This window comes from Hippichthys cyanospilos, chromosome 14, assembly GCF_059441005.1.
Source record: "Hippichthys cyanospilos isolate Australia breed blue-spotted pipefish chromosome 14, RoL_Hcya_1.0, whole genome shotgun sequence".
NCBI lineage: Eukaryota > Metazoa > Chordata > Actinopteri > Syngnathiformes > Syngnathidae > Hippichthys > Hippichthys cyanospilos.
The window spans coordinates 20,564,981-20,577,840 of NC_142382.1; the positions used below are offsets into that span (position 1 = coordinate 20,564,981).

Consider the following 12,860-nt stretch of genomic DNA (forward strand, 5'->3'; position numbering starts at 1 on the left):
GATGATTTATATAGTAACGATGCTGGAGATAACCCTTATTAGGGAATATAGGCATAACATGCGCCATTCAAAGGTAAATACGTCCTTTCTATATTTTTTATTTATGATGTTTTCTGATTGTATACATGTATATCACATATACATAGCACTTACTATGCTATTTTGGTACCAACTTTTAACATGTATGTACAATTGTGATGTTTTTACCTGGGGTTTTAAATGCATTTGCTATTTAATACAGGTTTGGATTGACCGTTATACGGTGAATTCGCCTTATGAGCTCAACCGCAGAACGGTTTAATCTCGTAACACGGTGGCCCACTGTATATATTTGTGTATGTTAAAGGTTCTGTGTATTTTATAGGCTGTAGTTTGCTACATTGCCACATCATGCAACAGTGATTCTTATTTTTCATCAGTGAGAAACTGGTGACTAAGACTCACTACTTGAAAAATCTTCAGGCAGAAGTCCACTTGAAGTGAGTATGCAGGGGAGGCTACTCATTTAAAGTACCTAAATCTCATCCCAGTCCTATTCCTTTTGATTGGTACCTGTTTATAACGAATAAGCAATGAGGGCAAGGACATGCCAAACAAGGCTGGTGTGTGGTTCACGAACGTGCGACGGAATCGTTGCTATATATCACATAGTCAAAGTATGATGGTGTCGAGGAAATATTTGAAAGTTTGGTGTTCTATTCATTGTAATTTCCTTTTTTCTTCTTTTTTTTTTTGCATTATAGTGTCATTCAAAAGATAATAGAGCACCAGCCCAAACCATATTACCTGGTAGCTGTGGACTATTCCAACAACACCATGGAGGACATTGTAAAGGTATGTTTGTTGCATATTGTAGCTATTGAGCAGAATCCTTGTGCTGTCAAAATAACATTAACATGAAAATGACAAATACAAATAACATTAAAAATGACACCATCTTGTTTGAGTTTCCAGCCACCGCTTTGTTCATTGTTGGTGCTTCTCTGTCATCCTCACTCCACAACAAAATGACCCCCTTATCTTGGATAAACACACACAAAAAAAACAAAACAATTTGGTTCTCCTTTTTGGTACCAAGTTGAGTTTATGAGGGCTTCAAAGCCTGTGTCAAATAATGGAATGGATGTTTCTGCGACGCGTGTGCCAAGGCTTGATTCATTGGAGGAGGGGCTGAAAATGAACACAACTGAAGCCTCGCTGCCCAGTTGTAGCACGTGAAAGAACTGGTTTGGTGGTTTTGCATGTTCTTTGATCGCAATATAAACCTTTGAGTTGCGATATTCTAAATGTTTGTTTTGTTGAGTTGCAGTCATTTGACAGTGGAAAGTTTGGAAGCATAACAGCTAAATGGAGCCAGTGAGGAAGGGGAGGAACATTTTCATTTGAGAACTAACAAAGTAAAACACATTGAACATTATTTTGTTTTATTTATATCAAGCATATTCAATTTGCTTATGAATAACTTTATTTAGGTTGTTTAAAAAAATGCTTGAAACCCATAACTGCACTTTTTTTTTCTTTTTTTACAGTTGCATGTTTCAGGATGTTACAACAGTCTTGGGTTTAAATCTATTTAGTGCACTGATGGCTCTTGGGATGAAAATATCCCTCTGTCTGTTTGTTTGTGTTTTGTGGGCCCTGTAGCGTCGCCCCGAGGGTAAGAGTTCAAAAAGGTGGCTGCTGGGGTGGGAGGAGTCCTTGATGATATGTTTAGCTCCGCTAAGGTAGTGAGAGCTGGCGATGTCCTCCAGGCTGGGCAGGGGGCAGCCGGTGATGTTCTGGCCTGTTTTTATCACTCTCTGCAGCGCTTTCCTCTCAGTAGATGTGCACCCTGCGTGCCACACCAAGATGCAGTATGTCAAAATGTGCTCTATAAAAGCCCTGTGTAAGGACACCAGCAGCTTCTCCTTTAGGTTGTTTCTCCTGGGTCTTCTTCACGGCTGCTGAGGTGTTGGCGGTCCAGGAAAGGTCCTCTGATAACTGCATCCCCAGGAAACAAATCAAGTGGACCCTTTTCACGCTGTCCCCATTGATAAGCACCAGGGCGGTGTCCGTGCTTTCCTTCGTGAAGTGCAGGATGACCTCTTTTGTCTTTCTGGTGTTCAGTGAGAGGTTGTTCACTGTACATCACGCTGCCAGTCTGTCCACCTCATCCCTATAATCCGATTCATCCTCCCCTGAGATGAGCTTAATCACGGTGGTGTCATCCGTAAACGTTGATGGAATTTGAGGGATGGGTTGGAGTGCAGTCGTGTGGGTATAATGTGAAGAGAAGTGGGCTCAATACGCAGCCCTGTGGAGAGACCGTGGTGAGTGTAATGGTGGAGGTGAAATGTGGGCCAAGCTTGACGGATTGTGGTCAATCTGTGAGAGTTTTTTTTTATCCAGGCGCAGATTGATGTGGATGGGACCAAGGGCAGAAGTTCCTGCTCAAGGATGTTAGGGATGACGTTGTTAAATGCTGAGCTGAATTCCAAGAAAAAACATTCGGACATAGCTCCCTCTGTGTTCCAGGTGACTCAGCGCAATGTGGAGCGCTGTGGTAATAGCGTTATCTGTTGATCTGTTTGGCCTGTAGGCAAACTGATGGGGGTCCAGAGTGGATGGAAGACTGTCCCTGATGTATTTCAAAAGCGGTGTTTTGAAGCACTTCATGACTACAAGTGTACGTGCCACAGGCCTGTAGTCATAGAGGCTGTCTGCTGCTGACATTTTGGGGACAGGAATGACGGTGTAAGTATTATGGTAGTCAGGGATGTTTCCCCTGTGCCAGGCCCTGTGCCTAGCTCCCTCTGTGTTCCAGGTGACTCAGCGCAATGTGGAGCGCTGTGGTAATAGCGTTATCTGTTGATCTGTTTGGCCTGTAGGCAAACTGATGGGGGTCCAGAGTGGATGGAAGACTGTCCCTGATGTATTTCAAAAGCGGTGTTTTGAAGCACTTCATGACTACAAGTGTACGTGCCACAGGCCTGTAGTCATAGAGGCTGTCTGCTGCTGACATTTTGGGGACAGGAATGACGGTGTAAGTATTATGGTAGTCAGGGATGTTTCCCTGTGCCAGGGACTGGTTGAAGATTTTTGTGAAAACTCCTGTTAGTTGGTCGGCCCACGCTTTGAGGACTTTTCCCGGTACTCCGTTGGAGCCTGCTGCCTTCCTGGGGTTTACCGTCTTCAGCACAAGTCTTACGTCATACTCCTGAAGTGTTAGTGTGCCCATGGTGGAGGGTGGAGACTTGTACATTTCAGCAACCATCTGGTTCCGGCTACTGTAGTTGGTGGTATGGTCTAATTTTTGCCACATCTTCCTGGAGTCATTTTCAGAGAAATAGTCCTCAATCTTCCTCTTGGAGGCTAAGTTGGCCTCCCTAATGCCCCACTTGAGAGCCAACCTGGCCTCAGTGTATACTGTACAGGCCAGTTTCTGTTTCTTGTTTTGAAGGCACTGTCCCGGTTCCTTAAGAGGTTTAGTACTTCACTGTTCATCCGAGGTTTTTGATTGGGGAATGTCCTAATCTTTTTCTCAACTGTGACTGCTGATACAATTTCTGATAAAGGGGAGTACAGTGTCCACATGCTCTTGTAGATCTTGACTGAAAAAAATGTCCCTAAGCGTGTTGGAGAAACAGTCGTGCCAGATTGTTATTGTCTTTGGCTTATTTAGCCTTCTCTGGGGGATGTACAGTAGGTGCGAGTGAAAGACAGGCAGAGGTAGTCCGAACCAGCAAAGTGGGGGAGGGGCATAGCTTTGTAGGCATGCTTGATGTTGGAATAAACATGGTTCTAAGTTTTCTCACCTCTGGCGGCAAATCTCACTTTTTTTTTTAATGTGAAGTCTTCATACTATACATGTTTAAGACAAATATTAATCTCAACGTTGAACTAAATAAAACCATTTTAGATGTAGAAATTTTGTTGTTAGTTGGTATATCATCATATCATTGATGATCGTTTAAATGTATGCCTACATTGCTCATTTTCATTTATATGTACAGTGAACTCTCACTACTTTGCGTTTTTTTGTTCCATTCCATTTTGTTCCATTCCATCCGCAGATTCACAACTTCATGGATTTTTTTTTCATTACATATTGAGCTTTTGCAATCGCCCCCAAATGTCCTGCTCCCGCGAAGGCTTGTACTGAGCCTTAGCGGCATCAAAAAATTATGACAATTGCTGAGAAGGGGAAAGTTAGGCGGCCGTGGCCCGCAATTTGGGAGAGAACAAATCCACTGTTCGCTACATTCAGGAAGAGACGAACATTAGAAGACGGCTGCCATCACCTTTTGGCAATTCAGCGAAGCCAGTTGTTACGGCTCATAATAAAACAATCATCCGTAGGGATGCTAAGCTGCTGTTTGAAAATAAAGGATATATTTATTTACATGACAAAAGGGTTACTGAAAGATAGGAGCAATTAACTCAGGGTGAACGAAGGCCAAAACAACAAACAAAACAATCTGTCGGTGTAATAACCAAACTAACCTAGCAAACAAAACAACCAAAAGACAATAGGTTTACCTCCCTAGCTCCAAAAAAACAGGAGGAAAGAAAATGTACAACAAAAACGGCGGTTCACCCCTACTGCTCGGTTTCGATAACTATTAGTACAAATGCGTGGCTGGTTGGGAGCGAAGGAGGACGAGAGAGTTGTCTGCCATCTTGGCTCAATATATAGCAGGTGTGCGACCTGCCAATCAGCAGCAGCCAATCATGGGCCTTCCTGGATCCGACCAATCCTTGCACTGCTGGGGCACACCTAAAAAAAGATGCCAGGAAACACAGGGGAAAAAGAAACAAAGCAGGCCGGTACCGGAGAGCAAGACCCCTGAGGGAACCCACCCGTAACAATCATTTAATGTCATATATGTATTTTGTATTTTTAAGTAATGGACCCCAGGAAGACTAGTTGCTACCTCCGTGTCAACTAATAGGGATCCATACAAACAAATAAATGAATTAAAATGTCAGGTTACATTAGGCCAGCAGAGAAGACCTTGCTGGCCCTGATGGCCCACTACTGTCTCCAACACATACACATGCATGCACACCCCTACACACACACGCACACATCGCGAAGTGTTTAGGTACACCCCAGATTACTGCCCCTGCACCCTCTTTCAGAAGGGTATTTTTTTTTCTGAACAGCTCAACATCTTCGTGGGAACGGGGTGTCAAAAGGTGTGCTTTTCTAAGATTTTGTTAGAAAATCCCCAAGACGTGAATGATCCTATTTTCTCAAAATTTCACATAGACTATTTGATGAGATTACAGTTCAAAAGAACATCTACAAACTTATTTTTCAACGTGGTAGTAGCTCCATATTCTGGTCAAAGAAAATGTTTTTCTCAAAATGATTTTACCACAGCTACAGCTTATTTGCTCGGAAGGATTTTAAGGCCTTCATACTGTCAAAACAAAGTTTTTGAGTTTTCGTAAAACGACTTGGCATAAAAGTCGACCACGATCATCTTATATTTTCCAGAATTTAAACATTTTTTGTAAATGTATGTAATTCCTGACGTTTATATTATGGTGAAAAGAAAAAGAAAGTGAATAAATGATCAAATAACATTTAATTTTGCTTTTCATCAGTCTATTGCGTGTGCACTTGGAATGGGGAAGATCCAGAGAAAGCCATTTGAAGATGCCTTCCTAAAACAGGACTTGAGTGTAGGTTGCAAACAAATGTTTATTTTTAATTTACTTCAAATGTCTTTTGGCCAAAAACCGATTCCAATTTTACAATAACAGTATATATATATATATATATATATATATATATATATATATATATATATATATATATATATATATATATATATATATATATATATATTTGCTACTAATATGTTTTTTTTTCCATGTTGCCCTAAGATCATGGACATTGATTTGTTGCACATCAACCTTTGCATGGAGGGGGTCCATCTCAAGGAACTGTTATCTGTCTTTTGGTTGTGTGAGTTTGGTCTGGTGGAGAACATAGAACTGGTGGTCGAAGAGTATCGCCAGATCAGGGGACTGCTGGTACGTCCTTAATATGGAGAGGACAGAAAATGAGCATATTACAGTATATAATATCAAACCACTGCTGCATCAACACACAGATGTACCTCGAAGTTCTACCACAATACTCATCCTATCAAAAAAAAAGTTTTTTTATGGAGGTCAATTGTAATATGTCTTTTTCTCACTATTTAAACCACCTCCCAGGTATAGTAGTAGATCTGATTTCTTTAAAATGACCAGAAAATTTTGAATAATACATTATTCATCCTATTTACTGTCATTCACATTTCAAATGAGTATGCAGTGTTTACAAGGTGAAAATGAAGTAAGTTACACTTTGTTGAGAGTTTTCCACATTTCCAAATAAGAATGGATGTATTTGGAAATATATTTTGCTTTTTTCAAACACTTCCAATCCAAGAGAGCTAATTCAAAATTCAGTCAGCATTCAACAGTCATGCTTCTCCTCAACGTCTAGAATAGTTGAACTAAAAATTCAGAGTTCCTACTGTCCAAAAACAGATAGGATAGGCTTAAGCATTCATGCAATCCTTGTTAAGAAATTTGAGCTAACTAATCCAATTTTAATCTCACCCCCAAAAGTTTTTTTTTTCTTTTTACTTCATATACGTTGTGTTTATTTCTGTCAGATAAAAAAACTAACATACAAAAAAGAGGAACCATCCATCCATCTTCTACCGCTGTGTTCCGGGGTCGGGTCGCGGGGGTAGCAGCTTGAGCATGGAGCCCTGACTTCCCTCTCTTCGGCCACTTCATCCAGCTCCTCTGGAAGGATCCCCAAATGCTCCCAGGCCAGCCAGGAGACATAGTCCCTCCAGCGTGTTCTGGGTCGTCCCCGGGGTCTCTTCCCTGTGGAACATGCCCGAAACACTTCACCGGAGAGGTGTTTGGGGGGCATCCTAACCAGATGCCTGAACCACCTCAAATGACTCCTCTCAATGCGGAGGAGCAGCGGCTTGACCCTGAGCCCTTCTCACCCTATCTCTAAGGGAGAGCCTGGACACCCTGCGGAGGAAATTCATTTTGGCCCGCTTGTATCTGGGATTTTGTTCCTCTAGATGACGGCATGACCAGGTGGAAATGGAGGAAAAGGAGGGAAATGGCAAAGGTGATGGACAAGAGAAGGAAAGAGGTGTGGAATGAGAGCCAGCCTGACTTACAATAATGCTCAGTTCCTAAGGAAAGGGAAAGCAGAGGAAGTTTTTGTTATGGGACCAGCATTGTTATGCACCTGTTTTTCAATGTACGGTAATATAAAAAGTTGCTAAATGCATGCTATTTAATTTCCCATTATACATGATTTGGCTATTTTATAATTCACCATATCTTTAAATTTGAATGCCCTAGATTTCCTACACTTTCAAGTGTTCCAAGCTTTCCTTTCATCAAATTGCACCTCTCGTCTACTACACCCCTTTATGGTACTGACGAGAAAATCATGTCTTTACATAACCTATTTACCTAGTCAAACAGACCACTTTTCTTCAAGCATCCCCAGACTTGTCCTTAAATCTTCTAGAATGCAGTGCGCTATAAAGCCAGTCTACCAAGACTCTCCTAACAGCTAACTTCACTAAATAACTATTTGAGCCACAGACATCCTCATTTTCTTCTGTATTGTCTTAACAGATCACTTAATTTAAAAAGTGGCAGGACTTGTCCCTGAAACATCTTACGTGGCTGTGCCATAAACCTAGCCAACTAACACCCCTCTTAATACCTCAAACCCTTTAATAGGTTTAGAGTTCTGTGTCATGTCAAATGAATTCACCTTTAATCCATCTGCGACATTGGCATGGACAGTAAGACCTGGAACTAACAATCCATACAGTACGTCTTATGCATAACAGCATCCCTTGAACAAAGCTCCCAGAAGTGGACGGAAAAACTCAAAAACCGCATTTTGAGGGGCGTGATTAGGAGCAAAACACGAATACAAATCTGAAAACACAGATCCAAATCTGAAAACACGCAAATGTCTATTTGAAAACACGGATACGACTTTTTGAAAGCGATCTTACTCCATAAAGCTGCAGTTTGATGATCGGCTTTGTCATCGTGTCATTGGAGTTGTGTCCACACGGTTTGGACACATGGGTGAAGAGATGGGCAAAGCTGTGAACTCATCATCATCTGGTGGTGTGTGTGCTCCAATGAGCACGGAGGATGCCGGTTTGACCTGGCAGACCCAACTGTATAAGGAGGTTCAGAAAAAGAAGAGCTCAGGAGTTTCAACCCCCACATTGGGTAGAATTTCTCCCATGTCAACTCAGAAGGAGTTTCCACCCCCACATTGGGTAGAATTTCTCCCATGTCCTGGGGCTGGTGGGGTACATTGAGTCTGAGGTAAGTCATAAAGGTCATGCCTGGCCATAAAGGTGATGCCATTAGTGCCATTTTGTGCCATTTGTGGTGGCAATCCTCAAACCAGCTGTTTGACATTAGTGGTAATGGATGCTGTCAAGCTGAAGAAGGAGTCCTATTGTGTTTTTTTGGCATGTGTGAATCTGAAGGGAATGGACAGGTATCGAAAGTCCGAACGGTTTTGGCAGTTGCCGTGCCAAAATCTCGAGTTTGGTGAGGCAACAAGAGGTGGAGTTTAGTATCTCAGGATCTTGTTCACAACAGAGGGAAGAATGGAACGTGAGACAGGGGATGCTGTTGTGTACCTTACACTGAAAAGATGTCTCTGTACGACTTCTTTTTTCGGAAGAGGTCTTCACATGGCCTCTTTTCATCTGTGAAACCCTTTGAGACTTCGGTGATTTAGGGCTATACAAATAAAATTTGATTGATTGATTGGTTGAGATCGACAAGCAGATCCGTGCAGTGTCAGCTGTGATGCAAACTCTGTATCGGTCTATTGTAGTAAAGAAGGAGCTCAGCCAAAAAGCAAAGCTATCAATTTACTGGTCGAAAGACGTTTCTCCCCTTCACATATGTGGGTCGTGACAAAAAGAACGAGAACTGGAGACAAATTGGATGTAATGAATTTCTTCTCGCTTACAAATAGGGCTCATAGTTATGCTGCTGCTCCTCCGTGTTGATCCAGTTGCAATGGCTTGGGTATCTCGTTAGGATGCCTCTCTGGTGATGTGTTCCAGACATGTCTCACTGAAAAGAGTCACTGGGGACGACACTGGACATTTTAAAAAGACCATGTTTCTTGGCTCGCTAAGGAATATCTAGGGATCTCACTAAAGGAGCTTTATGAAGTGGCTGAAGAGAAGAAGTCTAGGCTTCTCTGCTAAAGCTGCTGCCCCCGCGGCCCAATGATGGGTGGATGGACAGACGGACTTATCTTTATCATAAACGTAATACTTTATGACAGATATTTATGAATATTTCATGACCTAAATATTTTTTTACGGTCATAAATCCCACTGCTCCTGAAAGTGCCCTCCCATCCAAAACAGGAGTGTATCAAATTATGACAAGCACATGTTCATGCTCATGTTCATATCATTGTACATTTATTAATTATTATTGTCATATTTGTTTGACAACAAAAACTGTGATTTTTAAAGCTATCTACTTTGTACGCCTTCTAGCCCATTCGCATGTGTGTTCTGGGTCCTCCTGCAGTAGGCAAAACCAGAGTGTCGAAACAAATATGTGAGCACTACAAGCTTCATCACATCAAACTGAATGAGACCATCTCTGAGACCATCTCACACCTGGTTAGAGTCTCTGCACTGTTAACGAAAACATTGTTGAATTGTTTTCCCTATTTATTTCCCCTATTCATTTTAATGTGAAAGAAACATTACTAATCTATTACATCATCACATTTTCGTGATGTTACAGTATTGTCCTAATTATATGTTTTACTGTTTCCTGTTTCCATAAGGAATTTATGGTGAAGCACACTCCTTCAGACACAGATAATGAAGATTCCTCATCAGCAACAGAAGCCCAGGAACTGCTGAATATTTTAAAGGACAATATGGAACAGAATGGAGGTATAGACTTTGAAGGGGTAAATGGTAAATGGACTTTCACTTATACAGCGCTTTTCTACCTTGGGTAGTCAAAGCGCTTTCCACTAACTAATAATAATAATAATAATAATAATAATAATAATAATAATAATAATGAGAATATGTGCTATTCCTGAAGAAATTGCGCGTGAAGGTGAAACACCTGAAAGGAGAGGGTTTGAATGATGTGGAATGGTGGGAATTGGGTGAATTGATTAAAGTAGGAACGGTCGAAATCGGATGAAGAATGGCAAAGATATAAGTGAAAAATTGAAAAAGTGGAAATGTGGGTAAATTTTGAATTCTGGGAAGAAAGTGGATACCACCATGGAATGGCGGGACATGGGGGAATCGATTAAAGTTGGAACAGTAGGAATCGGATGAAGAATGGCAAAGATATAAGGGAAAAACTGTAAAAGTGGAATTGTGGGTAATTTTTTAATTGTGGGTAAAAATGCATTAGCGGGCATTGGGGTAATTGATCAAAGTAGGAATAGTCGAAATCGGATAAAGAATGGCAAAGATATAAGTGAATAACTGAAAATGTGGAATTGTGGGTAAGTTTTGAATTCTGGGAAGAAGAAAATGGATATCACCATGAAATGGCAGGACTTAGGGGAATCGTTTAAAGTTGGAACGGAAGGAATCGGATGAAGCATGGCAAAGATATAAGGGAAAAACTGAAAAAGTGGAATTGTGGGTAATTTTTGAATTTTGGGTAAAAATGGATGGGCGGGCATTGGGGGAATCGATTAAAGATGGAACGGTGGAAATCGGATGAAGAATAGCAAAGATAGAAGGGAAAATCTGAACAAGTGGAATTGTGGGTAATTTTTTATTTGTGGGTAAAAATGGAATGGCAGGCATCGGGGAATTTGATTCAAGTTGGAACGGTCGTAATCGGATGAAGACTGGCAAAGATAGAAGGGAAAAATTGAATGAGATGTCTGATCAGAAATCCATGATGGCCGCCCCTGAGGGTTGATGGGAAATGGAGTCTCAGTGTATGTAGACAAGTGTCCAAGATGGCCACCTGACCACCCCATGGGAAACGGAGTACTTTGTCTACCTAAACAGTAGTCCACGAAGGCCAAACGCCCACACAATGACCTCATTGAAAATGAATTGGTTCATTAAAGGTACAGTATGTGGAATTGTGGAAAAAATTAGAATTCTGGTAAATGAATACACCAATGAATTGGCGGGGATGAATGGAATCAAATAGAGTTTGAACGGTCGGTTTTGGCAAGAACAATTAACTGAGGGATTATGGGTAAAAAAAAATAGTAAAAATTGAACATTTTTCATGCAAGGGTGTTCTTGGCAATCTAACCCACAATGGGAAACACCTAAAGTTGGAACGATAAGTATAGGTCGGACGCAAATGGAGATATCACAAGAGGAAACATAAAAAATTGGATTTTTCGCGAGTTTTAGGGGGCTATTACTTATGCAAAACAGATGGCGTCACAAGATGGCGGCGCGTGTAGACGCAGCGGCCACTCGCTCTTCCGACAATGCGTTGTTTTGTTCATCAAACAAGTGTTTGTCTGAAAGTTTTTCCGGTCAGTTTACGCCAAAATACGGGTACAGTCGACGGGTCTTCCTACAAATCCGGAGAATCAACATTTGCCAACTTTTAAACGCGGAACTGGAGAACTCGCTAAGGAAATTGGGACTGCTACGCCGGCCTGCTAATTCACCGGACTCGCCTGCTACCCATCCCCCGGAAAGGAGGCGTCGGAAGCGGTGCGCCAGGACGAGGAAGCGGGGCAAGCACGGAGGTATTCGAGCTAGGCTAGAGGCTAACCCAACTCGCCCGGCCATACCATCTATCCTTTTGGCGAACGTTCGTTCACTGGACAACAAAATGGACGATATCCGACTTCTGAGATCAGCAAACCGAAAAGTGAGTGACTGTTGTGTATTAGTTTTCACGGAAACCTGGCTAAATAGTAACATTCCGGACTCCGCTATACATCTAGAGCAGCTAACATGCTACAGATCGGACAGGGCTCTTGCAGAGGGAGGGAAGTCGCACGGTGGCGGCGTGTGTGTTTACATCCGCGAAGCGTGGTGCCGGGATGCCACTGTAGTATACAAACACTGCTCACCTCTGGCGGAATTCATGATCGTGAAGTGTCGCCCCTTCTACTTGCCAAGGGAGATAAGTTCAATACTGCTGGTCGCTACTTATATCCCCCCAACTAACAACAGCAACAGAAGTGCGGCGCTGAACGAACTGTACCAGGCCATCAGTGAACAACAAACAGCGCAACCAGACGGCTTCATCATCCTCGCGGGGGATTTCAACCATGCTGAACTCAAAACTGTTCTCCCGATGTTTCATCAACAAATCCACTTTGCAACAAGAGGACATAACATTTTGGACTGTGTTTACACTCAGCACAAAGGAGCGTACAAAGCCACCCCCCTCCCCCACATCGGCGCCTCTGACCACCTCACTATTATGCTAATGCCGGCATACAGACCAAGAGTGAAAGCCATCAAACCTGCACTGAAAGAAGTAAGGGTGTGGCCACAGGAGGCGACCTCAGCCCTACAGGACTGCTTTGAGTCAACAGACTGGGAAATTTTTAAGGAAGCAGCCACCTACAACGGCATCACAGATATTGAGGAGTACACATACACGGTGACCTCCTACATCACCAAATGCATGGACGACGTGACCCACATCAAGAGGATAACCACACGGGCCAACCAGAAGCCATGGCTAACAGGAGATGTCCACAGGCTGTTGAGGGCCAGAGACAAGGCCTTCAAAGCTGGGGAGAAATCAGCCCTGAGAACAGCGAGAGCCAACCTGTCCCGTGGCATCAGGAAAGCCAAACA

The 12,860-nt window shown here is 42.4% G+C and overlaps 1 protein-coding gene across 7 annotated transcripts in view; it reads left to right on the top strand.

The window, feature by feature from the left end:
* The window catches only part of ak7b (adenylate kinase 7b), a 154,149-nt gene that overhangs the window by 73,247 nt on the left and 68,042 nt on the right, over positions 1 to 12,860 (top strand). For all 7 annotated transcript variants that reach the window (XM_088432441.1, XM_088432439.1, XM_088432442.1 and 4 more), the window contains 5 exons: positions 744 to 834; positions 5,593 to 5,670; positions 5,875 to 6,024; positions 9,579 to 9,707; positions 9,878 to 9,989. In XM_088432441.1, coding sequence (XP_088288567.1) covers positions 744 to 834; positions 5,593 to 5,670; positions 5,875 to 6,024; positions 9,579 to 9,707; positions 9,878 to 9,989 — 560 coding nt within the window. The remainder of the gene's footprint in view (positions 1 to 743; positions 835 to 5,592; positions 5,671 to 5,874; positions 6,025 to 9,578; positions 9,708 to 9,877; positions 9,990 to 12,860) is intronic.